Below are 27,352 nucleotides of genomic sequence, written 5' to 3'. Positions count from 1 at the left end.
CACGGGGCGCACATTTTTTGGAGATCCGTGGCCTAGCGTCCGTGACTGTGCTTTACTGGAACTAACTCACTGCTCTGTTATCTTTTTCTACCAAGGCCTTTGCTTGGTGGTCAGACTTAATGGTTGAGCACGCGGAGACCTTCCTGTCGCTGTTTGCGGTGGATATGGATGCTGCGTTAGAGGTGCAACCCCCCGACACGTGGGACAGCTTTCCACTCTTTCAGCTTCTAAACGATTTCCTCCGTAGTGACTGTATGTATTGTATTTTGGTCGTTTCTTTTCAGTGGGCGGCTCAGGTTACTGCTAATACTTCTCTGTGCTGCACAGAGAGCTGAGCTGGGTAGAGATGCACAGTGCAGACTCTTAGCATCGGCTTGGTTTGGTTCCACTCCCACTAGAAAAAAGCAATTCTCTGACGCACACACAGACACCCCTAAGTCAAATGCCTGAGATGAAGGTGAGAAGTTGAACTTTTATTTTGCTTCATCTTCTCAAGTCTTTTGTAATGGCTGCCTGACAAGCAGGGAATTATGTACACCGTCATTAAATGTGTGTGTTGTTTTATATGTGTGTACTGCATTTATTTAGCTTGGAGCAAACCAGTCCCTACTTTAAAATACCTCACCGAAGGGAGGAAAAGATTTAAATTAAATGAGAGTAAGAGGAATTCAGAAGCTTAGTGCTCTGTGAAATAAGGCGCTTCTCCAAGGCATGGAGAAGGCTCACGCCTTCAAACCCCACCACTCACGAAGCAGGGATTCATCTTCTGAGAGTGTCATGGTAGTGAGTAACTGAGTAAGAAACAGTCCTCCTACCTGCAAAGGCCATAATGTTTGTCATGCAGTATTTCTTACACGCATTTTATTCGCAGGAAGTAACAATGTATTTGTAACCTGTAAGTCTGACATTAATGGGAAAGAAGATTTGTTGTCTGTTAAGCTGTTTCAATTAAGAAGCCATTCCTGCTGTCTTTGTCGTGAGCTTTGGTGCACGATGCCAGCTCCTGTTCTGTTCTCACTTTCTTTCCGTTCACTGACAAACTCATTGTGTAATAAAGTGCCACGCTGTGGTTTGTTACAGAGCTTTTAGTAACAGTAGTTTCTTACTATACTTTTATTTATCTATTCTAGATAATTTGTGCAATGGAAAGTTCCACAAACACCTCCAAGACCTGTTTGCTCCACTTGTTGTTAGATATGTCGATCTGATGGAGTCCTCAATTGCACAGTCAATTCACAGGGGCTTTGAGCGGGAGTCATGGGAGCCAGTAAAGTAAGGAAACCTCCTTTGATACAATCGGAATTTGGGTGCAAATGGATGGAGATTCGTACAGAGATGAATTAGCAAACATTAGATCGGACATGCAGAAAGTGCTTGATGTTTTCTAGTTGAATGCTAAGAATAGAAGGCCTGAACTCTTCAAGGTTTTGAAGTTAATGAAGGAAATGATATTTGCTTTTTGAAATGCATTGCTGCCTCAGTTCAAACTGTGTGCTTTTGGATGTGGAAGCATGAAAATGTGAAAACTTTCTTAGCTGGCATGGCTTTTTGGATCCCATCCTAAGAGGCCTTTTCCAGCGCTGCTCTTGAACTCAAATAACTCCTTTTCAGAACAAAAAACCTTGCTTTGCCATGTTCAGTACAGCCCCAGAACTTGAGTGAGTCATTGCTGTATTGATTTTTCCCAATACTCATTTTTTCTACCCACCCCATGGAGGGACAGCACATTACCCCCACGGCTGGTGGTTGTCAGCTGCATCCCCAGAAGCTCAGCTTGTCCCAGCCTTAGGCAGCTCCAGGGGTGCAGGAGGGACCAGCAGGGGATGTGATGTGATGAGCCACCTAGCAGAACCAGCTCCATTGGATGTGGAGGAGTAGGGGGTAGCCAGCAAGAAATGAGTGGCCTGAGAGAAATCCAAATGGAACTCAGGAGCTGGTGAATATAAAAACGTGGCATTTGCTTGAGATTGCTGCTGTTATTTCACAGGTTTTGAAGCACTGCTGAACCCTGCTGTGCTCTAGAAACTCATATCGGCTCCTGTGAAGGAAAAGAATAGACTTTTCCTTCTGTTAACAGTCTTAAAAGGGAAAGATTGACCCTATGCAAATACCACAAGGCTGACAGTGCCCCAGACTGGGGACTCAGACCAGCTGACTTCTGCAGATGTATTTTCCCTGCTTCTTTGTGATTCTCTAGGCAAAGTTAAGTGGCACTGTGCTCTCAGAGGTTGCTGTGTAAAAGAACGTGTGGTCTTTCAGGGCTTTTCACACCAAATATGTTCGGTTTACAAGGAAAAGAGATTTTGTTCAGCAGCCAGCCTCCCATATGCAACCTGGAATCTGATTACCCAGGTTTTTTCTTTTCTTTCGTGAGCATCCTCAGCATCCATAAGGATTCTGCCTGCCAAATCACAGGCCTTTTCTTGACACCTGATCATCTCCTCTGTTTTGAGTGGGGTTAAGTGGCTGGCGTTCAGGAGTCTCTCTCACTTTCCATTTGCTGTCTTTGGTCTGCAGGCTAACAAGATTAAAAATCCTAAAAAATCTTGTTTCAAATAAGCAGATGTGACCCAGAAAACATAGAAGAAATAGATCTTTCGAGTAGGAGAATGCCATTTTTACAGCCATTCCTTCAAGCAGAATTGCACTTCGAAGTTAGCATTAACTTCGGTTTCAGAGTTCTGCTTTAGCAATGAATCTGTTTGTATTTCCTGTCTGTTATGAAACAGAGGCAGTTAATTCAGTGTAACTGTCCACCTCGTTTGGGCAGTCACAAGCAATTCATTCTGCTTTTTTTTCTTTTTTTCAGAAGATGATATTATTTTGGCATTCAATGACTTGTGGCATAACTGTGGATGTACATGACTACTTGGCTGTGATACTTGCCTGTCAAAATGCTTTGTCCCTGGGTATGCCAATATCTATCATTTTCAAGTTATCTTTGACACTTTTTCAAAGGTCTTTTCTCTGTTATGTTGTAGTGGCTTTGCCCTTTGGGGAGCTTCAGCTGCAGAATGCTTTGAGCATCACAGTTCCAAGCAAAAGCCCGGGGTGGATTATCTACGTGTCGTACAGCCTTCAGTATTAAAATGCTTTGTTCCAGCAGGGAAGTGGGTGCTTTTCACAAGAAGCTCATGTCCTTCTGGTGAAAGCATGAACTCTGGGTTTTTTTTCACTAGTTGGTATTTGTTCTTGGTCTCGCACACAGAGGTGTGAGTTGCAAATGCTGCCTTTGTGCAACCAGACCCAGCAAGGGGAGGAAACAGCAAGCAACAGAGGGTGACACATGCTGTGTGAAGGCAAAGGGGGGTGCTGTTCCTAAGACCTTATGACACCTTTGAGGCACTGTTCAGAACTAATTGTTGAGGATCTTCATCGTTGGCCTCCTGGGCAGACCAACTGCTCTTCTTTGGCGGATCTACAGTGAACTTGCAGGAAAAACTGAGGTCAGAGATACAGTTGGTTTCATTTGCCTTCCTGTATCTATTTCCTTTTTACCTTATGTGTCCACTGAAGCACAGTTGAGTTTTCAGGTCAGTGATGCTCCAGTATTTCAGACCAGCCAATTCCCATCCAAGTGGTGGCCTTCTGCTGCAGACTGTTCAGCAGAGCCTTTCTGGAATTGGGCCCACTGTCAGAACGTGGCTCCATGGCTTTCCTCTGCTTTGAAGAAAGGCCTTCAGGTTGGCCAGGAAGGGCAGGTCATTATAAATGTCTGCTGCACAGAGCCTCCTGCAGCCCCACATCAATTCTCTGCAGTGAAGTGCAAGAAGGAAGTCTCATTATCTCCTTTGAGCCAGGAAACTATTCCACAGAACAGAGACTTTGAAAGGGTATCTCTACATCATGCTTGCAATCACGGCTGAAATATGTAGCCCACCATAACCTGACCAGATGGCAGTTTGCAAGCATGTATTTCTTCTATTTTCATTGCTGAATACTCTGCACCTTATGCTACAAAGAGTTAGGTATAGAAATCACAAACAGTGAGGGAGATACTGTGAAGTACTGAAAACACGGGGGAAAAAGCACCGATGTGACTTGCTCATGAGGGCTCTGTAAGCTGCCTCTGCAGAGCTGCTGAATTTGCAGGGGGTCCTTGCCCTATAGCTAGAGCAGCTGGTGTGCTCGTATGAATCCATGCAGAGAAGCGTGGAACACTTGTCCCTCGCACAGTCATCCAAATACGGAGGATACAGAGCAGGTCTGTTCTCTGGTGAGCTGAGAGGTCTTGGAAAAGTAGGGTTGTGCAATGGGTTTTTCGTGCTAGCTTCCCAGAGAATGCCGATTGATCTGCAGCCAGCAGACACGTATGTGTGTGTGTGTGTCTCTGTGTGTGTGTCTGTCTTGGAAGATCTTTCTGAGCAAATGCTAAAGCCGGTGCGGGGACAGCCGGTTTGAGCTGCTCTATGAGGAGGTTACTCACTGACCTGAGGCTGTCCCTGCTGCACTCTCATCCCGCCTTTAACATCTACTGATTGCTCACTAACCCTTTGCAAACTTTATAAGTTTATCCTTCACATAAAATGCAAGAAATGGAACTGTGTGATTATATTAATCATTGGAAGAGGATGTACTACAAAAGCTATGGTGCTAGTGAAAAATGTTTCCCCTTCAAAGAAAGCACTGCTGTAGTGAAAATGAGTATTTTCGTTACTATTCTGGGTGTCAGTCAGAGAGAGGAAGAGCACAGGTTTGACTGCCTACTTCACTATAAGCTCTTTGCTTCACATCAAGGCTTTTGTGAAAAGATTTGCTCTCGAGCATTTGCTCATCCTAGGCAGGAAGGTAGTGAGCATTTCTGGTGATGGAAGAGACAGGCGTCTGCCTCTTCAATCCGTAAACCATCACGTAGGACCTAAGCTACATCAGGGCCAGGGCTCTCATTTAGCTCTGCTCTGAAACCAGGAGACCCTTCGTTAAAGCACAGTGATTTCCTGCCCTCCTTCCAGTCCTGGGGCAGCCCTGCAGGAGTGGCCTCTGTGCATTGCTACGTGTTTCCTGCCATCAGCACCACAGCACGGTGAGCGTGGGGATGCTGGCACGGTGTGCTGCCAGTCTGTCTGCATGAGAATTCCCTCGCAGGCAGCACAGGTGAAAGCCATCTCCATTGCCAACAAATGGGGTGAAGCAGAAGAAACCAAGATAACAAGCAGTATAGCTCCAGAGTGTACATCTTTTCTCAAACATATCAGGATCCAGTCCCAAAGCTTCTTAAATGAGACAGCCCTCATCTTGTTGATCCAAATGCCCACATTCCCTGCCTGATGGCTGAGGTTATATATAGCCATCTATATTAAATAGGCATGGCTAGCTTTTAGAAACAGTTTCTTGTCTTGGACCTGTGGTTTTTATGGTCTGAGCAACTGCAGGCTGGAACATTTGTTGGTAATATTAATCATTTTTTACAGGTCTCACTGGAACTGTTAGTCAGATAATTAGATGAGTTGAACCTGCAAAATTGTGCATGTCAATTCAGGAGAATATTTTTAAAATTAGTTACTGTATGTTAACGTAATATACGGCATTACTTTGCTGTTCTGTTTCCTTTTAGGAGTACTAACTTATTCTTGCAACATATCCTTGCATCAGCAAAATAATGTGTTGTATAAAAGAAATATGTTTCCGTGTGAATATAGTATACTGTTTACTCTAGAAGTCACATTTTATTAATACAGTGTTTTTATTAATATAACACTGTCACTTCTTGAATTTTAATATTAAAACCAAAGGTCCTCTGATTTATGTATTTACCATCTGGCTAAGTTATTTAAGTTGCTTTTCCTTATACATTTATATGTTGTCCACCTCTTGCTATTTCTTTATTCCACAGCAGTATCTAACCACATGCACTGCCATTTCTGAAGATTTCACGCACTCTCCATCACTGTGAAGTCTGTCTCATTCACTAATCATATCTTAATAGGCAGATACAGTATGAATGGAAACAATGGGTAGCTTTGTTGCATTAGTAAATTCTCCTATCTGCTTACTGTCTCACAAAGAGAGCAAGCAGATAAAGTGAAGTCCAATCTACTAAGAAGCATAGAAACAAAAGAAAACAAGAACAGACTTTTTTTTTTTCCACTGGAAGGATTTGGATTGTGTTTTTTCCACCAAAGGAAGCCTGGATGCTAAAGTTGGATTTATGCACATCAACAGAGAAGCTTCAGCAGTACAACCCAAAGCTGAAAGCCTGAAGTCCTGATTCCACTTTTACCGAGCTCAAATAATGATCCAGAAAAGATGGTGTTTTGCAAACTTCAGGCATGTGGTGTTGCTATACCACACATTGTTTCAGGAAAAACAATGTTTCAGACTAAATTAATACACTAGCCCATTTTTAAAAGATCTCTTTTTGCATAACAGTTGCATATCTGAAAATGCTTATTAAAGTCATGATGCTCAAGAACACTTGGTTCGTAAATTAACTTTTGATTGCCTTAATCACTCCCTGGCCCATTTCCAGCCAAGAAACATTCATATACCAGCCCTAAATGTATCAGATGCAATTCATTCAAAGTGCACAAATTAGACCTGGACAACCTGAGAGACACAGAAATGCAAGGTTGAGTTTAGGGCACAAGTCTTCCTTTAGGAAGCGATTAATCCAGATTTTAGCATAGCTTTGTTATTTTTAGAGTACAGAAAAACGAGTGTTTTTGGAGTGAAATTCTGGCTTCGTTGAATTTAGTAGCAAGAAAAACTCTGAAGAACTTCAGCAGAGTTAGTATTTCAAACTGTGTTTATTATTTTGAGTCCTGATGCCAAGAAAAGCACCCTGACTTTTCTGGGAGCTCGCTTCGTTCAGCTATTTCATGTATCCATCCAACCTGAGTGTCTTGAACTGAGACTCACTTCCTTACCAGATAGGTTTTTCCAAGAAAAGGTTGCTTCCTGTACTTTGAAATGGTATCAGGAATTGAAGGTTAAGTTATTTTGTGTGGGTGTTTGAGTACTCTGTTAATCTGCTACTTTGTGATTCCTCTTCTTTCATTCTTTTTTTTTTTTTTTTTAAGTAACTTGTTATTTTATTGCGGACTGCAAAAACTGTACACTTGAGCTTCCATACCCATGCTTCTTTCTGAAATGTTTTGCTTTAGTTTCCTAACTGTCGTCGTGCTGTGAATTCTGCAGATTTGTTTATAAGTGTCACGTGCTTCTGCTACATCTGCATTGTCACTGTTATGGTATTTTTTCTTTCTGTCTGTTTCTTCCACAGGAGTTTAACAAGTAATCTGCCCAATGTGAATCTACCAAATGTGAATCTCCCTAAAGTACCAAATCTACCAGTTAACATCCCACTAGGCATCCCACAAATGCCTAGCTTTTCTGCACCGTCATGGATGGCTGCTATTTATGATTCTGAGTGTGTATTCAGTTCAAATTAGATCTCATTTAAATTTAAAGTCATCTTGGCATGGATATGTATTGTTTGTTTCTGTGCATTATATAAAACTTTAAAGAGTGATACAGTTAATTAGACGTTTTCTGAATGAGACACTGGTGAATTTCTGGCAAGTGTATTTTGAGGGTTTTTTGTATAAATCTTCAAAATTTTCTTACTCCCACTGAGAGTTTGAACAAGTATCTTGCTTTACAAAACAGCTGTCACCAATGGGACACGTTCTGGCCAACATATGAAACACGGAGTGCATAATGGGAAATGATGTGTCTCAGAAAAGAGTTTTGTCCAAAAGAGAAGATGAGCCAACTTCAATGCCAGTCAACCAATTTCTGTGGACCAGATGTAGATCTAACACTGAATTTTATTTAATGCAAGTTCCACATTCCCCAGATGATAATTACTGTCTTGATTTTGATGAAACAGATGAAACAGGAAAAACTCTTATTCGGGTTGTGAGAGGGCCCAGAGAGCAATTGAACTTCCACGTCCATCACTGTAGCCTGGGTAATCCTTTGGCCAACTAAAGAAAGATATTTGCAAAATGATCCTTTGACTGTGGATGGAGAAAATGGGCACTGTGTTAATGCAGTTGCCCCCTAGGAGCCTTGGGCTCTACTCTGGCTCCCTGTGTGAGCTCGAGGTGCTCAGGAGGGCAGCTCTGCTTATCCCCATCTGAGTACACATCGGGCAACTTCTGCTCTCACTCCAGTTTTCCCCCTAAAGGTTCCAGCCACCAACCAATGCAGGGAGGAGTAGAAGTGGGCTAAGCCCAGACTGCTGCTTTGGAGGCAGCTGTCTCCTAAGGTGTCCTAACGCAGGACTTTGGATCACTCCATTTCTCCTGGGTTAACTATAGTTATGTTAATATGAGATGTCTCAGTCAGCTCCATACAGATGAATTGCTTTTTCCCTACCGTGTCCTTTCTCTTAAAGGATAAAACCAAAGAAGCTTCCCAGATTCTCCTCCATCACTGTTACTGGAACACCCTAGTTTACATCTACACCTGGGGTCCACCAAATGCCATTGCCATGCACAGACATTGCTGTAGAGCACGTGGTAACGAACCATAACTAAAGCAAACACTGGTATTTAATTTTTTATTAGATTATAATTTTTTTTTGTTTCAAAACGATACAACTCATATTCATGCTAAGAGAGCTATATTAAAGGCTAGATTAGGCAGTTGCCTGTAAAGAATACTTGAAAGTTTTAATCTTTTTCTCTGTGCATGCTGTGTGGTATTGCCCTTGAAAAGATAAGAATCATGTCATGACAGAAAATTGGATAATCCCTCTGAAAATGTGAGCATTAATGGTATATTGCAAGCTGCCTGTGTGACTAGAGTAATTGCAGTGCTCACGAGCAAAATATTAACAGTGCAACTTGGAAGCAAATCTAATATAATCTAATATATTGTTTACTCGCATGTAGTCCTAATCAAAAGTGAGAAAAAGACCAAAAATAATAATTCTAAAATTTTGAAACCAAATGGGTGTGATAATGTTGCTGTGGTAAATACCAATTACTGCATTTGCACATGCTTAATTATTTCAGACATAAATCCGTGCGTTTCCAAAACTGGGTTTAGACTGCTAAAGCTTACTTTCACCCGAGCAGAGGTTTGAACCAGGAGAAACCAAAGATCAGTGGCTAGATGAGCACTGGAGCCTTCTGCACACTTGTCCCCTGGTTGAAGGAAATGCCTGATTCTTTATCTTTTCACTTTCCTGGTTTCCTTTTACTCACCCATCCCCTCCATCAAGGATGTGTTACCTGTCGCTTAGTGTCAGATCTGTTTCTCTTGCCATGGAGATGACCCATCCTCTCTATCGTTCTCCCTGCTAGCACAGGAGCACAGGGCCCCGGCATGTTGGGACCATGGTTTTCACCTGGTGGTAGCCACGTACGCGTTGGCTCCGATTTCCTCTGGCATTAACTCAATGCAGCTGGCATCTGTCACAATAGAAACACCCTCCCTCATCTGTTTCTATAGATGATGTCGGCACAAGTGGTGATGCATGGTGTGCTAAATATCTTACAAATTACTGTGTTAGCATTAGTGGTATGCGAGGAGGGGGTCGAAACTCTTAAAGCTCCCTTGGCAATTGTTCTGAAAAAAGTGAGGGAGATGGAGAGAGGGAGGGAGAAGGGCTATGGATGCATAAATTTCTCTGCACAAACAGAGCACCATCGAGTTCTATATTTTTGTTCTGTCAGTGGAGGGTTGGGAGATATAATTATACTGTGAAAAGAGCCGGTGTAGCTGCAGGACCAAAGACTTCCATCTGGGCAAGGGTGTGAGTTCGAGAATACAAGCTATGGAGAGAAATTTAGAGTTTTGTGACGGGCCAAAGATGTTGCAAAAGAAATTATAAAAAAAAAAAAAAAAAAGGAAAATCTGTTGTCCTATAGATGCCTTTGCAAGAGGCGGATCTGTGGAGAGGTGCAGCAGTCAATCCAGCCAGAAGTCCTGGCTATGAGATGCCCAGCGCCCTCAGCTCCATGGACTGAGCCCCGTTTTGTTCCAGCTGTTAAGAGCTAACGCGTGTCCTCGCGCACCACTTGTTAGCACTGCCCTTCCCCGGAGCCGGGCCCTCAGCGGGCGGGACGAGGCCACCTAAAGATACGGTTTGGAGGGGGGAGGATTGCATGAGACCCCACATCTTAATAACTGCATACGTTCCGGTATGGTAGTTATTATTGACCGAGGATTTTCTACCGCAGTTATGGCCTTAGTTCTTAATAATCGCATACGTTCATGTGGTTATTAACTAAGGCTGATTTTTACCATACACACATTCTTCCTGTTGATATGTGTGACTCGGTGTTGTCTCACTCATCTGGTCTGGAGAGTTTTGTGAGTTATGACAGCAAGGTAGATTAGGCAACTGTATGGTAAAACTCAAAATCCTGATGGTGGAGATTGCCAGCGTTGTCCTGTGTATGAAACTACTGTCTGCTCCACACTTGTTGCAGGAATGGTCTCCACATCAGGTTACAGAGAGCCTGATGCCACCTATGACTTTTGTTCTCCTTTTGCCCTGCCAGCAATGGATCAGGCACCTCAGAAGACCTGTTCTGGAAACTGGATGCACTACAGACCTTCATCCGGGATTTGCACTGGCCTGAGGAGGAGTTTGGGAAACACTTGGAGCAGCGCTTGAAGCTTATGGCGAGTGACATGATCGAGTCCTGTGTGAAGAGGTACGTGTGCACACGAGCTAGACAGGAGCTCACAGGGAGCAGCACTTGGTTTTGTCTCACTATCAGAGCTTTACTCATGGCCCCAGCTCACCTCTGCCCAGCACCAGCTGAGCACAAAGGCACCCACTGCTGTGAGCTGTGAGCTGTGGGCTCCACAAGCACGTCTGCCTGTTGAGACTCTGCAGAGTGTGTATTCATATGGCAGTGATGAGTTGATCGTTGAAATGGATGATCTTAGTGGTCTTTTCCAACCTTAATTATTCTGTGATTCTGTATTCACGAGAATGCAGTAAGGCAGTGAACCACCCACAGTTTCAAGCTTTACGGGCTGTTAACTTGTTGGCACCTCACGAGAGGTTGAGTCTTTGTAAGTGCAGTTTGGTGTCAGCAGGGCTGAATGCTGAAGGCATAGCCCCGAGTAAGATCCCAGCTAGAAAACACAGATCCATGAGGAAAAAAAAGAAAAAAGAAAGAAAATAAAAAAGAAAAAGTGGTTCCTAAATGGTGATAGTGTAGCTTGGCACACAGGCTTCACATCTGCTGTTGAAAGAATAAAGCCAGTGTATCATCAGCGCGTTGCAGGATGCTCACCTGCAGATCTTCCAAAAGAGAGAGGTTTCTTTAAAAACTTTCAAACACACAGGCAGCTGTCATTCTGAAAACAAAATGTTAGCGTTAAATTGTCAAACTTCCCACAGTAATTTATGTTCATTTGGTGTCAGAGCTGATTAGGCAAGAGGAAGAAATGAACTTTGCATTCCATTGCGCAAAAATTAATAGACAAAGAGACAGACCAAAGGCAAAACGAGTGCCAAATCCAGCTGGTACTGCTAATAATAGATGCAATGTGTGATGTGGCTGTTCTGTACCGCAGTTGCCTGGCCACTCTGCAAGCGTGAGCATGGGGTTTGTTGTTCACACGTTCTCACAGTCTGGATATCCAACGTCACCATAGAAGAGAGCATGGTTGCTCCCTGAGGCGGAGGCAGGAGGCTCGCCTGCTGGCAGCAGGCAGCTCAAGGCCAGCTCTCACCCTGCTGAAAGCAATGAAGTGGCCGTGGTGTCTTTTGGTTTGAGCAAGTCACCTTACATTGCACCAGCTGGTTTTAGTCCTTTGGCTGGCATGAAAGCCAATCTTCAGTTGTCAGGTCATTATTTAAGAGTGAATGCAGTGTTGTTTGTTCCTGTAAGCAGCAGATGTTCTGCTGGAGCCAGCACAGGGCAGTTTCTGGGCTCTGCTCCTTTTGAAACTGGACTTTGCCGCCTCCCAGGAGTTGTTCAAGGCCAGGCTGGATGTGGTCCTGGGCAACCAGATCTGGTGCCCGCTTGTTGGCAGACCTACCCATGACACAGGAATAGAACTAGATGATATCAGAGGTCGTTTCCAACCCAAGCCGTTCTATGATTCATGATACAACAGGCAACTTTGCTGCATCTGCAGTGCAGCTGTAGCCATGATGATCTGCAGAAATAAGATTAGGTGAGGTTGGCTGAGATAACTGGGAAAAATAAGCACATTTCCAGGTACTTCTGAGGAAGGATTTTTGTGCCTAAGAGCTGGCTTTTTCCCTGTTGCTCCAACCCTTCTGCAAATAAGTTGCCCCTCTGCAAAAACCTGGCCCAGCTTGTAATGGTATGACTATATATAATGGTTCTGAGCGTAAGTAAGTAGGAATATGCTCATCTCTGTGAGGAGATGGAAAATCCCAGTCACTTTTGGTCCTTTCAGTAATTATCAAGATTCTAGTCCCCGAGTCCAGGCTAAATCTGGCACTGGTAATTAAATCAGTTCAAATGCCACTGCTGATGTAAACCAATATGCTGCTTTCCCTATTTATATCACCTGCAAACAGGGCCTGGCTAAGGTTTCTTTAGCAATTTCAGTTTGACACAACATTTTTCTTCGCGTCTGTCTCTGAACTGTTGAATGCCATGGAGGAGCCACCCCGCCTTCCACGCTTGGTTGTATTTCGGGGCTGTTAGGAAAGCAGCCTTTGCAAGGCAGGGCTCTTCTGCTAATACATCCAGGCAGCAGGACCTTCGTACCAGTTCGGATCTGATCCCAAGAACAGGAGTTTCACATTTGTAAATTAGTTTTCATTTGTGTAAACCTTGGGGGATCTTTCAAGTTCGGAGTTACTCCTGAGCTGCAGATGATATTATTTGTTGTTTCTAAATAGAAGCTTCTATATTAAGTTGTTGGCAGATTCTGTCTGATGTGATAATTGTTCTGTGCTAGGTTAGATTAGTGAAGTACTTCTGGAATCTGCTGAGGGGCTCAAGAGAAAGATGATGCAGTGCCCACCATACTGCGGGGCTTCCTGATGCTGGTCACATTTTCATACACAGCACAGATCAAATTCTGTAGTCTTTGCTTCCAAAAAGCTCTGTGTGGGCTCATATATGTTCATCTGTGCATAACTGTGCGTGTTAACTGAGATAGGGGAGGTTTAGGTTAGATATTAGGAGGAAGCTTTTCATGCAGAGGGTGGTGAAGCACTGGCACAGGTTGCCCAAGGAGGTTGTGGGTGCCCCTGGAGGCATGCAAGGCCAGGCTGGATGTGGCTCTGAGTAGCCTGGTCTGGTGGTTGGCAACCCTACACATAGCAGGGGGATTGAAACTAGATGATCTTGTGGTCCTTTTCAAACCAGGGCATTCTATGATTCTATGATTCTGTTCTCAAGGAGATGAGTTGGATGAACTTTGAGACACTTAGAAAGTTTTGGCAAGCAAAGAAACTCATGCAGACCCAACACCATAGGGATCCAACAGTGTACTTTCAGTAAAGCAATGAAGAAAATTTGTAGTAATATTTTTTGTAGTAGATGTCATCAGGCAATAGTAGCTTCCTGTAATGCACCAGGCTTGCTGTTTGTGGTTGTAAATCAGCTAATGCATCCAAATGATAGGTGTACGTTGACACTGCTGCTTGTAGCATCATCACGCTGTTTGTCAAGCATGAGAAAGTCATAGTGTCTCTGAAACCGTTGCACACTTTATAAATAGTGTGTCTTCTGGGGAAAGTGTTTCTTTTTAAACTGGAAAAGCACTTTTAGTAAAAGCACATTTGTAACGATTGTACTGTAACGCTCCCAGTAGCACTCAGCTTTCTGTTTTGTTGAACTCTTCTAAGCCTTGTGTTTCACATTGTTACTAGCTTCAGTATTTTAAAAAGAAACTGAAGCATCTTTTTCTGCTTTCCTTAACAGAACCAGGATTGCATTTGAAGTAAAACTGCAGAAAACCAGCCGATCAACAGATTTCCGAGTCCCTCAATCAATATGCACCATGTTTAATGTCATGGTAGATGCCAAAGCTCAGTCAACAAAGCTTTGCAGCATGGAAATGGGCCAGGAGGTAAAAATGCAGGTTCTTCTTTTCACAGCTTTTAAAGGCAACGTAATGAAATTTCCTATCTCCTGTTGTGCTGGGTTCAGAGATGTGTTATCAGTTGTGAATTCAGCCTTCATATAGAGTGTGTGGATGAATATGCAGGGCGTTGCTCTCAGATAAATCTGATAAATATCTACACTCAGAATCCCAGTTAGGATTAATCTTTTCAAGGACTGTGGTGTGCATAAGGTACCTCTGAAGCTTGCTTGATGTGAGGTGACTGTATGTATTAAATGATTAACCCCATTTTGGAGCCAGGTATCAGCAACAGACTTCTGTGTATGACTGTTTTCTGGACACAAGCACATGGAAAACAGCAGTGCCAAGTTGTTGCTGAGATTCTTGAATGGAAAAAGAAATAATAACTTACATAAGTAGACTGAAATTCCATTGTGACTTCCTTGAATATAGGCTGTAATTAGCAAGCTTGGTGATCCTGAATTTCTGGGTTCTTAATGAGTTGTTAACTGGGGACATTTTGGAGATCAAGCTAATTCCACTAGCTTGAATGCAAGCTCCTTGCATTCATAAAATCTCCAGGTGAAGTGTTTGCATGGCACAACTGCCTCCATTTGTAGCATAACCAGGCCCTCTCTGCGTCTTCCCCTGCTCACGTGTGATGCTCAGGGGTTGCAAATTTGCCTGAGCTGCTGCAGGATGTGTTGGGCATAGCAGCACTGAGCCTGTGGCAAGCAGCACTTACAGGGGTAAGAGGTTTTAACAGCGGAACTAAGAGACCTGCAAAGCAGATATAAATTAGCAGTGCATAAGTTACCATGTAGGGCTGCAGTATGGTGTACACTCTCCCTTTTTCTTTTCTTCCTTTTAATGTGTGTTTCCACACCCCATCAGTTTGCTTTTCATTTTGGCTACCCCTGCCTCACCTTCCTGAAGCTGCAAGTTGAGGTGCTCGTACAAGGGAGGGGTCAAGGTTAAGGAACAGGGCTCTGCTTTTGGGCAAAGGGGCAGAATGCCACCGCTGCTCTTCCAGTCCCAGTGGCAATGATGGAACAGACTTTTTAGGGTTTTTAGGGAGATTTTGGCGTGGAACAGCCTTCTGATTTTTTCCTTGTGTGCACTGTACGTGGGCAGGCAGACTTGGTGCACTTTCTGCCCTCATTCTGGGGCTCCCTCCCACCTTGTGGCCTTTCTCTGAAGCCCACCTTCAGTTCTGCTCACTTTATCAGATACTTGAATGCATTTTGAGAGCACTACCCTGTGAAACAAACACCCATCATTTCATTTCCATTTCCTTGTCTCTAAAGGCAGCTGTTAAAACATTTGGTAAACATACTTTACCATCTTAAATATTTATTTTTCCTCTGAATTTTTAATACATCTAAGGGGATAAATGTATGTATTAAATGTTTCTCAGTTGGTCTAGTATGTTTCTATTTAATATCTAAGGTCAGATGGTCCTTAGAGAAATACAACGTACACACAATCTGTTACATGACAAGGCAAGATACTCATCACATAAAGTCAAGTTGAATCATTGTAGTGCACTGATTACGGATTGTAATAATAGAGCTAATAGAAAGCCTCATTGAACTCTGCCAGCAGCAGTGGCTGCACTGAGCAAAGCAAACCAGTTGGGTGATCTTTAACCTCAGGCGTTTTCCTAGGTAATGCAGAGAGAAGTGTTGTTAGAAAGGCTGGTTTAGGAGCCAGCCATCTCTGAATGCTGCTCTGGGCATCACTTCACTTGCCAGCACAGGGGCTGCCCCAGATTTTTTGTCCTAATGGGAAGGTGTGGTCAAAGCCCTTTGGACACTGCCTCGGTGTTTGCCTAGGGCCCTCTCCAGCTATCAGAGCTGCATTTTTATTCCATCAGTGTGCTTATTTGCTTTTTAAGCATCCTCTTCTGGGAATGGAGAAGTGCAGGCTGGTGCCATCACCTTTCATCTGACCGCCTTGGTGCTGAGCCCTGCCTCCACCAACCCTCTTCCACACCTCCTTCATTTCTCCTCCATCCTCAGAAACCTGGCAGCCTTCTGGCTGTCCTTGTTCTTTTCTTTGTCTCCTCCTCACCTTCCCAATCTGACCACCTGCAGTTTCCTTCCTGAGGAGTCAGCCAAAAGTCTTCCATACACACACAAAATACAGCTCCAGAAGGAAAACAAGGTGAGGAAGACAACCCCAATACACACTCAGCTCCTGTAGTATTTTCCTTAGCAAATTCTGGCCTTGTGTGCTGAGGACATCAGCAGCTCTCACCCATATCCAGCTCTTACCAGTCTCTCTCAACCTGCAGCCAGGTCTCCAGCTATGTCAGCTGTGCCAGGTCCACCTGCAAGCTGATAAGGCCTAACTGTATTAAACACACCAATCATGGGTAACTGTGACTTGTACAAGGGACTCGTGTATGTCTTGACATCGAAATGGAATCTCCAAATGCAAACGCTGCTTGTTGGTTTATGTTTAGATGGGAGCAGCCTGCCCTGCCCCAGTGGGCATGTGGGCAGCACTGCAGACCTCTGCCCTGCTGTTGGACAGCCCATAGGGGATTGTCAGCAGATAGTTTGTGTCCTGTTGTACTTGCTGCAAATACTACAGGCAGGAGTCTCTGACATTTCAGTGGAAGGTTTTGCTCACATTTCGTCTTCCCTGCTAATTGTTTCTGTTGCTGTGCATGATGCTGTTATCATAACCACATTCAAAAGATCCTTTGTTGTGTTGTTTTTTCTTTAATTTGGCTTTTATTTATCTTCATATTTTCTTTTTCCTGTCTTTTGCACTTTTCTCTTTATTTCTGTCCCCAATCATCTGAAAAGTTTGCTAAAGAGTGGGTAAGTGTGTCTGACTTCTTTTCTTCATTCTAAATTCCCATGTTAATCTGTTGTTGTCACAGAACGAAAAAAAAAAGAAACAGTAGAGCAGTTCAGACTGCTGACAGACATTGAGACCAGCGTCTCGCATTTGTAAAGCCCTCACAGTCTTCGTTCCCAAAGTCTGATTAGTATTTAAAGCAGATTTGTCTCTTTCAATGTGATTTGATGTTAACATTTTAAAACAATATTAATGCCAAGTGGTAATGAATATAGTGACTAGCACCAGTGCTTGAAATGTTTGACTGAAAAATCAAATGTTTTGTGTTGGAAAGCAGTCATAATCAGCATTTTCTCAGTCCATTGAAAATAAGAATATACTGTATGTTTTCACTAATTAAATCTTGTATTGGAAACAGGTCTTTTCTAAATTAGTAGAAGACTGTATTCTAGTACCTATCCTAGCCATATTGCAGCTGATTGCAGCAGAGCTCCCAAGCTGAGGAAGGTTTGGCATGTGCAGAAATTGGGCTGCAGACAGACACAGAGCTGCTGCGAGCAGCGGCTGCGGTCACCAGTGCTGAGGTGAGCTGCAGGGCTGCTAATGCAAAGAGCTCTGCACTTGCTGCCATCTTTTGCATGAGAAAAAAAACTGCTCTCCATTTGCTGAGTTTCTTTAAAATCTGTTTTAGAGTCACTGAGCATAGCATTTGGACAAGTGCTTTATTTTAACTTCGTACCTGCTGAACCTGACACATCGCACTCCTTTGAGAGCTTTGCTGAAGTACCTCGGTGGTTCAGCCCATGGAAAAGTCCCAGTCATGGCAAAGCCTCCCCTCCTTTGTGTGGCTGAGGCTCCTGGAGCTGCGGGCATGCAGAGAAGGGAAGGGTTGCCCATACTTCATAAAATGATGGAGGATTTGCCTGGATTCAAGGTCTCTAAGTGTAAATAATCACAGGCCACTGTAGTAGAGCACACGAGAATCAGCTGCATAGTTCTTCAGGCTAATACTGTTGCAGTGTTGTAGTTTGCCACAGGAAGACACTGATGACCATAAAGCTCTTGCCTGTGATCTAATACTAATCTTCCACCTTTCCTTTTATTTTTCTTTAGCACCAGTACCATTCAAAAATAGATGAACTAATTGAGGAAACTGTCAAAGAAATGATAACACTCCTAGTGGCAAAGGTAACCTTCAGCTTCAGGTGAAGTGATTCACTGCTAACATTGCTTTTTAATATGTGTTTCCATTAAAATATGACACATTAAGATGTTGAATTGGCTTCTTGTTTTTCACAGGAAAGATCATATATCTCCCCACCCTTTCATGGTGACTCTTTGATGATTAGGAACTGCATGAGATGCATTACACCGTTAGCAGGATTGGCATACTAGCCCAGAAGTGGTTTTAAAGAATGGAATTTCTATCTGTGGGGTACCAGCATCAGCCCATGCAGTTGGGTAGCACTGCTGCGTAGACGTTGGATGTCACTCAGGGTGGTCACTGCTCCTGTGATCACCATAGGGACCCAAAATCACCATATGCTTTCCTAAGAAAGTCATTTACAGGCAACAGTAGTGGGAAATGCATTCCCAAATGTCAGGTTTCATTGTTTGGAAATCGTGTTTTTTATCAGACTCAGCTCCTCTAGATCGACTGCCAGCATTTCCCAAGGAGTGTTGTGTAGGTCTGGTAACACACGGGGTGCTGGGAGGTAGGGAGGAAGATGGCAGGGTGTTTTTTCCTGTAGTTTCAAACTTTCTGAGAACAAGTCATCCCTATTATACAGTGGAGACCTTTAAACATATGCCAGTTGGATTCTTCCACAAGAACAGCCATCTAGCTGCATGCTTGACACTGTGTACCAGAGCAAGGACCACCAGCTTCTTCCCCGGGAGAGGCTGTGCTGGTTGCCACGTGCCATGCTGCACCCGCATCCCATCCCCACGTCCCATGGCCCCGTGTGTGAGGGCACATCGTCCATCCCTTTGGCAATGCTGAGAGCTCCACTGCCTTCTCTGAAGCCAAAGCTGATTTGTACACCCTTGTTCAATTATTGAAAATAATCACCGTGTTTTTTTTGTGTTCGTAGTTTGTCACCATTTTGGAAGGAGTCTTGGCCAAACTGTCTAGATACGATGAAGGAACTTTGTTTTCTTCTTTCCTGTCATTTACTGTAAGTACAGACAATATCTTCCTTTGTTGTTTTTTTTTCCTGAGCTGTAATCTCCTGCTCTCCCAGGACTAAATCAGCTACATAATAATTGTGCCATTCTGCAATATTTGGACACTGAAATTCTCACATGAGCAGACAAACATTGTGCTCAGTACTTGGATACCTGAGAAGCATAGGTCATCATGTTGTAGCAATATGTAAAGATATGATGTAATCATTCAGGTTGGTGGAGTTCATTCTGTTGAGGAAGCACATGAAGCTGCACTGTAAATCCAAGTTCCCTAGTTAAAGAAGTTGCTTTATTGCCACCTTGCATGACAGTTCTGTTCCTTTCAATCTTCTAGCTGTAACAGTGAGCATTGTAAGAAACTAAATAAAGGAAATCCAGGGAGTGCCATTTTTCCTTCTAGAAGAGAGATGAAAATACCCTAACCATAAGGTTATGGATTAGATGCCTGTGATGTTGTTTCTCCCCAGCACTGCAGAAGCAACCCACAGCTCATCACATTAAGTGTTTACTAGAAACGTGCTGGACAAAAATCCAGCCAAAACTGACCTCAGTATCCTAAAGGATTTAGCAATCTGAACTGCATTCCAGAAAGGGTTTTGGACAGCTTTTTAAGCAAACACATAGTAGATGATTTCCGAAGGTCTTCTGAAAGTGCATGGCTACAGAATTTATAAGAGTACTTGGCTTCTCTCATCAAAAGATCATGCACTCAAATGCATGTGTGTGGGGTTGCTTGGAAAGTTGCACTGAAGTTCTCATAGACCTCCAGGTCTGTGAGACCTATATTGCGAGTCCACAACCTCCTGGGCAGCCTGTTCCAATGTCTCACCACTCTTACTGAGAATAATTCTTTCCTAAAATCCATCTGAAACATCCCCTGGCACAACTGAAGGCAATCACCTCTCATCCTGTCAGTTACATGGGAGAAGAGGCTGATCCCCACCTCTCCTTGGCCTCCTTTGAGGGAGTTGTGGAGAGCCATAACGTCACTCCTGGGTCTCAGTAAGGAGAAAGAGGCACTGCAGAGGAGCAGGGGGCTTCCTGCTGGGCAGGGAATGCCTCTCACTTGGTCCCAGTATTTGCTGGGTGCGCTGGGCAAGAAGAGGCTGAGGGACAGCCTTGACCTCTTCAGCACTGTGCTTGAGAAGCCTGTGCTGAGCAGCACCACTCCCTGCAACTCTCTGTGTTTAGTTTTTCCAGTGCTAAATACAGAAATTCTCTCTTGTTACAGCATGCTTGCACCACCTCCCACGTTTTCCCTGTCTGAACAAATACAACAAAGTGTTATGGTCCAAGCCACTGAGATCTAGGAAGCATTAGTCTCCCACCCCCTTCTCCCGACTTCTTTTCAGAGCGTGCTTTCCAGGCTCTCGGCAAGTGGCATGTAACCAGGGGTCTTGTGACAGACAGTTTTATCACCTAGTAGGCTCTCCTCATTTCCAATTCTTGCCTCGAAATTTGAGATAAAATTAACGCATCTGTTGTCCTAATAAATTCTTGCTAGCCACTTCCCCTTGCAGAGCACTTTGAAAGGAAAATACCCTTCTAAATTTGGCCGGACTTTTTTTTCCTTTAAATTTTATTTCTATTTGTTGCCACATTCAAGCAGCAGCCCAGGCCCCGGATGGGTGTCTGCATGTGAAGCTCCACTGAGTCACAGGAATGACAGCTGCTAAAATTCCCTTTAATCTGGATGGCCTCCGTAGGCAGAGAATTACACCTACGGTAATTAAAACTAAAGACTGCATATTACCCGAGGGAGACAGAAGTAAAAGATCTTATTTTTGTTCTGCACAAAAATTGTATGGTAAACTGAGACGTTTCATGGCAAAGTCGCATCATTTGTGAAAAATGGCAGCCTAGCAAAAATCACACAACATCCGGCAGTTTGGAAATCTCACTGAACGTAGCCAAATCTGAGTTTAAAGAAAAACAAGTAATTATTCTGATTAAAGGGGAGTGGGCAGGAGAAGCAGCTCAGTTTTGTTGTGGGTGGAGGGGGGGGATGGCAGGAAGCTGCCTGAGCTATTCTCGCTGCCTTTTGGCTTGGGGAAGGAGAGGCGGTGGCACTGGGCTGGGCCCAGCAGCCCTCCCATCCAGGTTTCCCCTGGCTGCCCCAGGAGGGAGCAGTGAGGATAAACGCAGCTCTGGGGCAAAGTGCCCAGGCAGCTGCTGGGATCAGGGATACCTGAGAGATGAGCATTGCCTCTTTGCAGGGAGCCAGCGCTTGGCACAAGGCTTAGAGAATCATAGCATCATTGAGGTTGGAAAAGACCTCTGAGATAAGATAGTCCAACCACCAACCCATCATCACCATGTCCATTACACCACATCCCTAGTGCCACATCTCCACTTTTCTTAAAAACCTCCAGGGATGGTGACTCCACCAGCTCCCTGTTTTGCCACTTGCTTGGCAGCACATGGCTGGGACTTGTCCCGTACCCCTCCAGCCTTCTCTGGCCCCAGGAGGCAGCACTGGGGTTGGCCCCATAGCCCCTCCTGCCCTCCCTGCACCTGCTGCCCAGGCACTGCAAGTGCTTGCAGCGTTCACCTCAGCAATTACCACCAGTCTGGTCTTTTGTATCGCCTCATTGTGCTTAATTATGCACCCCCCACACACACCATATGAGTACTTCCACCCACTCTCACATTCTGTCTCACACATACATTCATTCTCTCATTCGGGACACATAATTTATTCATCCCAAGATGCAACTGTGTGCGTGTTATATTTAGGCTGTTTTAATGGTAGCTTTAGAAATATTTAAAAGCAGGTGAGCTTTTACACCCAAACAAAGATGGCCGGCAATGCTTACCCTAATTAAAAGCAGAAGCGTTGTGGAAAATCCCAGCTAGACACTTTCTAGACACGGTGCCTTATGCTGCATTGGTGAAAGGGTCTTTCTAGCCAGCTGGGAAGCTGCTCAGTTGGAAAAGTTGGACCTGGCCGTCAGGGCCACCCTACCACATGTGCTGGGCAACAGGCAACCACATTTGGGGCCTGAAAGGCTCACAAGGACACCTCAGAGTGCAGGATCCTCCCTGCAGTACTCCCCAGAAAATAGCATCTTTAAAAAGGGCAGAAGAAAGGTCATCGGGTATCATCACGCTGCTGACAGGGGCCAGGAGGCCGAGGGGCTTTGGGTGCTGTTCTGGTGCACCATGTGAATGTGCTGTCCTGATGCCAAAGCACCCCAGGTGGTGCAAGGTGGGATGCACATGGGCACAGTGCTCATGTTGGAGTCTATGGCTGTGCAAAGAGACGCAGTGCTCACTGGGGCCACCCCTGCACCCTTGGGCACAGCTCCCATGGGGACAGTCGCTGCTCAGAGTGATACGTGATGCTGAGTGTGGAACGAGGCCACCCCAGGACAATAACAGGGTGTCCTGGTGAGCCCCATCTTCTCGCTTAAGGAGAGGAGTGAGAAGCACAGCGCCCACACTCATCTGTTGCTATTAGAGCTCGTAGAGCAGTGAAGTAGAGCAGAAGTCACCCAGACAGTGACAAAAACACCACTGTTCCCTATTATTTTAGGTGGGAAACATTTTTTGTCATCCTTTTTCCCCTACTCAACACTGTATTGTCCTGAGTCTTTGCCTACAGAGCTATTGCAGCTGCTCAAAGGAAAAGCCTGAAAGCATATTGATGGTGACTCTGTTCTTGTTCCTTTTACAGGTGAAGGCTGCTTCCAAATACGTGGATGTACCCGTAAGCACAATTTAAACAACTTGTATAACAATTTGTTCTGTGCTTTGTTTTATGGCATGTGTAGCAACCCACATTGCACATTAACAGCCAAGGTTGAACCATTGGCCCTCAGACTTCTAACATTTGAACTAGAAAGAATGTCTCCACTTACCTTCTTACAGAGACCTTTGAGGCTTTTTAGGCACTCCTTTGCAGATGGTGTCAAAAGGGTACCACCATTATGCAATTGGCTTGAACCACATTAAAAATCTAAAAAAAAAAAAAAAAAAAAGTTGAAAATAAAAACAGGAGCATTCTGTTAATTCTTCATTTGGACTTGTGCAAATACAGAACAATTTCCAAACAAAAAGGTCCAGACATGTTAGAACTGAGCCAACACACGTCTAACACATTAGCTAATCGATTTTATTTTTGTTCTTCTAATTGTTGGTTTATTTCTGTCTTTTAGAAAAAAAAAAAAAAGACTTTATTATTACTTTTGGAAAATGGTGAACTAGCAACATGTGTTTGGGAAATTGTTAATGAAAATAATTTTTTCCTTTTTTTCCTGTAATTGGTACAGAAAAATTACATGTCATCAGCTCTAATTAGACCTTGATTCATAAGACAGAGAGACCTTCATGTTCTTGGAGCACTTACTTACCAGAAACACAGTTAAATGAAGTTGAAATATTATTTGTGAATGTTGGATGGAATAGGGGGTCACTGTTATGTTATAGGCAAAGAGATGATTACAAATGAAAAAGATTAGTCCTTAATACAGCACACAAATCCTGCATTCAGTCCATCTGGTCAGTGGACAGGAGTGAATCAGTTGAGTTTGGTGGCCTTCACATGTAGTGGGCAGGCATCTCGTGGATGCAATCGGGCTGCATGTTCTCATACGACAACATGACAAATTTATTGAGCATCTCAGACTGCATCTTTTGCACTGTTTCTCCTGAGATAATGAGACTTTCCCAGTGAAGTGTCTACACATTTAGTCCAGAATGGAGAGGACAAGCTCTGGAACACCAAGAGCTCTTGTTTGCTTTGAGATACCCAGCACAGAGATCTGCATCTTGTTCTCTTTGAGCAGTAGAAACAAATTACTGAGAGCTTTGGAGGGAGGATATACAACCAATGAATGTACAGATATTATAGTTACAAGGAACACCAGAGAGCTTGTCTACATAGTTATTACACCAAAGCAGAAAAGAGAGGATGCTTACCTGTATCCTGGGCTCACTTACAAAACTCCAGCAGAGCAGATCTGCAGAAGAGATCCTTCCCTGCTGCTAGTCAGCTCTTAAATGGGTCTAGGAGAGGTGCAGCCAGGCTCCACCCTCCAGCAGCATGGGTGAATTGCCTTCACCTGTGCTCCCTGGCTGACTCAGTGCTCGCCTCAGGTGATCAATCAGAGGTTCAGGCCGTGGTTCAGCAGTTCCCTTACAGAGGGGCACAGAATTCATTTTTCCCGTCCTAACAAATGTGGAGATCCTTTATTTGACATTCCTTGTCAGTCAAGTGCATTTTAATATTAGTCACCATGAGTCTGAGCACAGAAGTGTTCTTTCGGGGCACCCAACATAGGAGATGATGTCAAGTCCATGTGGTCTCTCCCACACCGATGGCTGTTCTCTCCCACTTGCTCACTTGAATGTTTACATTGATTCTGACGAAATCAGCAGCCAGCCCCACACAGCTCCCAGCCCACCGCCAGCACCGCCGTGCTGCTTCAGGTCCCTGTTGTAGGGGAAAGAGGAGAAACCGCGTGGTTGAGCAGATACCCACCGGTTAAATCCAGCTCGGCAGGCACTGCTGCTATTGCCCAACACAAAGCAATGCCTTCAGTGCCACCTTGCACTATCAGCCTGCTGAAAATTGCTTGAAAGTGTAACACTTGACTAGTGCCACGTTTGTTTGTCCTCATTGTTTTTCAAATTAATACCTTGTCATTGTTTCAGTAGGTGTTAAGAAATGTTACTAGCTTCCCAAGGGCTGAGCGCTGGCCCTTCGCTTGATAATTGTTTGCTTTGTATTAAAAAACTCCCTTCCTACTGCTTTCCAAACTGTCCTCATTTTCACCCTGGAAATTACACAGATGTGTTAACTAACTTCAATTTGCAGCGGCTGACAATCGTATCTTGCAGAGAAATGATACTCTGTGATCTGAGGTAAATCACAGCAACGGAAACTAATGACACTAGTTATTAACAAACTTGCAATGTGCCATGGAAATTTAAGATTTTGTGGCAGCTCTTGTAATGAGTCGTGTTACAGTATTTTAATGGCTTTCCTTTGAGGTAAGTTGGATTTCAATGTATCAAGCAATGTGAACTCAGAATTTTATTTTTTTTTTTGAAGTATTTTCCCCTGCAACGGTATCAGTTCCCATTTTCCGTAGGGAAATGCTCTCATCCCTGTCTGGTGTCATTGCATGACTCTGTGCTGGGCATGGGCACGCTGTCCCCATCCCCATCACAGCAGGTAAGGAAGGGGTGAATTGCACGAGGATGGCAGGAGAGAGATGAAGGAAGAGAGGCAGTGCTGGGGGTATGCAGAGGAGGTGCTCCCGTGATGTATTCATGGTTTTTTCTCTCTCTCTTCTCTCCCCATGCAGAAGCCAGGGATGGATGTTGCTGACGCCTATGTGACATTTGTCCGCCACTCTCAGGATGTCCTGCGTGATAAGGTCAATGAGGAGATGTATATAGAAAGGTTATTTGATGTAAGTAAATGCCTTCTCCTCCTTGGACACCAAGCAGGAGAGACCCAAAATGTGACAAAATAAGACAGGAGGATAAGTCACATTTTGAGAAAATTTATTGGTTATAGCTTTAAAAAATAAATAAATCCTTCCTTTCTTTCTGACTAAGGCTCGTATCTGCTCTCTGCCTGCTTTAAATCTCTAGTGTACTGTGTCTTGGTCTGTCTGTGCCTGGATTTCAAGGGAACAGCATCTTCTAAGAGAGCCCTGACTATATTTAAGCTTGTGGAGAATCTCTCTATAACGGCACATTTCGGTCATTGTTCTCAATGTGAAAATTGGAGCTCATTTGCTGAGGACCTTCTATCTCCTGTGCACAACTCACAGTGTCTGTCACTGACGAGCTCTCCAAAACTGGCAGCAAATTGTCTGTACCAAATTTTCATTTACAAAGGCAACCAGCACACTGCTGGTTGGGAGTGGACGTTCTGGAGCTCCACAATATGGTTCCTGGCACCAGAGACCAGGTTCAGATACATTTCCATGGTCTCAGCAGCATGGCAGGAGGCTGACCCAGTTGTTTGAGGGGTTTTTTTATTGCACGGGATAAATGCATTGGCCTGTGAGAGAACAGTGACCTGTGATGCCCATTTGTTTTGGTTTCGGATGCATGTTAACCAATGTATGTTTCTGCTGCTACTGTTGTGTTACAGCCTTTCTGTCCTCATAGCTGTTCTAGAGCAAAGGTTTTCTGCTAATGGCCAGCCTGTAGCCTTAGTGTCTCAGTCTCCTCTAGGGTATTTGTCCATACAGCAATTTCTGTTCAAAGCAGCTTCTGTTCCCCTCTCCTCCCTCCTCTCAGCAGTGCCATCTCAGCTCCCGGCTCTGGCACTGTAACAGTCTGACTTGCTTTCTCTACTCGCTCGTTTGCTTCCTCAGTGTGTAGGGAAAGCTGCTTTCCTTCCAGCCAAACTCCTCCTTTACTCGATATCTCTCTTTCTGCGCATTTTCTTTCCCTTGGAAACCTCTTCCTCCTTCTTAATTCTCCCTTTTTCTTTCCCCCTTACCCTCCCAGATTAAAATGGAACTTATCTCTCATGTCAAATGTTTTATCACATTATATCAAGTGGCATGAATTAGAGTCAAATAATCTTACTGTGTACATCTACTAGCATGACCCATATCCACTGAGAGCACCTCATTCATGCACGGAGCACGCCGCTGCTGCTGGCCCTGCACAGAGCACAGCCCATCGAGCAGGCACGGGGAGGAAAAAAACAAACCACAGAAACAAAAGCCTGTCGCTTCCATCTGCAGCAGGCCTGCGAGTGCACTGCTCGCTTGTGGGGAATTGCATTCCACGAGCAGTTAGATTTCCAGAGCTCATCTGGACTGTTCTTTTCAATGCCCACACTGCCTTTTCCCTCATCGTTTCCCTGTGATTCACAGTTGGTGTGTTTATACCCTTTGGGCCATTATTTCCAATTTTCCAAAAGCTGTAATTAGCACAAATATTGATTTCAGTTTGATCCGTTCGTACTTAGTTTTACCAAGCCGTGTTTTAAACAAATTAACAGTGACAACAAAAAAAAAGAGCAGCTACCTTGGTGGAAAGCAAGAAGTGCAAAATCTTTCCGTTCTTCCCTGCTTCCCACAAATCTCCCTGCTCCCTTGGTAACCTCAAGGTGGGACGTGGTGCTGAGTGTTGTACCCACGCGATGTGCTGGGGGGCTGAGGTTGGCATGGAGGCAGGGGACACAGCAGAGCCCAGCACAAACAAATGGTCCTCAGGCTCTGCTGGTCGTGTTTCCCAGGGCAGTGGTAGGTGTAAGCTGTCTTTTTCTTAAGATAGAGGAATAGCCACAAATGGTCTTTGTGGTGCTGAATTGGACTTGGGTCTCATTTTGTTCTTGCTCCCTTCAGTGCAGCTGTGGAGCATTGCTCTTAGTGTGGGGCTTCCTCTAAGCAGTGAGATTATGGACACATTGGAG

At 44.2% G+C, this 27,352-nt stretch overlaps 1 protein-coding gene across 7 annotated transcripts in view; it reads left to right on the top strand.

Moving 5' to 3' along the window:
* The window catches only part of CADPS (calcium dependent secretion activator), a 174,355-nt gene that overhangs the window by 132,491 nt on the left and 14,512 nt on the right, over positions 1 to 27,352 (top strand). For 4 of the 7 annotated variants that reach the window (XM_052678448.1, XM_052678447.1, XM_052678446.1 and 1 more), the window contains 9 exons: positions 96 to 252; positions 1,131 to 1,272; positions 7,223 to 7,369; positions 10,458 to 10,613; positions 13,824 to 13,971; positions 17,890 to 17,964; positions 18,870 to 18,953; positions 22,640 to 22,672; positions 25,275 to 25,382. In XM_052678448.1, the coding sequence (XP_052534408.1) occupies positions 96 to 252; positions 1,131 to 1,272; positions 7,223 to 7,369; positions 10,458 to 10,613; positions 13,824 to 13,971; positions 17,890 to 17,964; positions 18,870 to 18,953; positions 22,640 to 22,672; positions 25,275 to 25,382 (1,050 nt within the window). The remainder of the gene's footprint in view (positions 1 to 95; positions 253 to 1,130; positions 1,273 to 7,222; positions 7,370 to 10,457; positions 10,614 to 13,823; positions 13,972 to 17,889; positions 17,965 to 18,869; positions 18,954 to 22,639; positions 22,673 to 25,274; positions 25,383 to 27,352) is intronic. The other 3 variants (XM_052678451.1, XM_052678450.1, XM_052678449.1) reach the window with 1 other exon arrangement.

Source organism: Tympanuchus pallidicinctus, unplaced genomic scaffold (genome assembly GCF_026119805.1).
Source record: "Tympanuchus pallidicinctus isolate F22 unplaced genomic scaffold, pur_lepc_1.0 scaffold17, whole genome shotgun sequence".
NCBI classification, from domain to species: domain Eukaryota; kingdom Metazoa; phylum Chordata; class Aves; order Galliformes; family Phasianidae; genus Tympanuchus; species Tympanuchus pallidicinctus.
The sequence above is the reverse complement of the archived record's forward strand: the minus strand, read 5'-3'. Positions and strand labels throughout refer to the sequence as shown.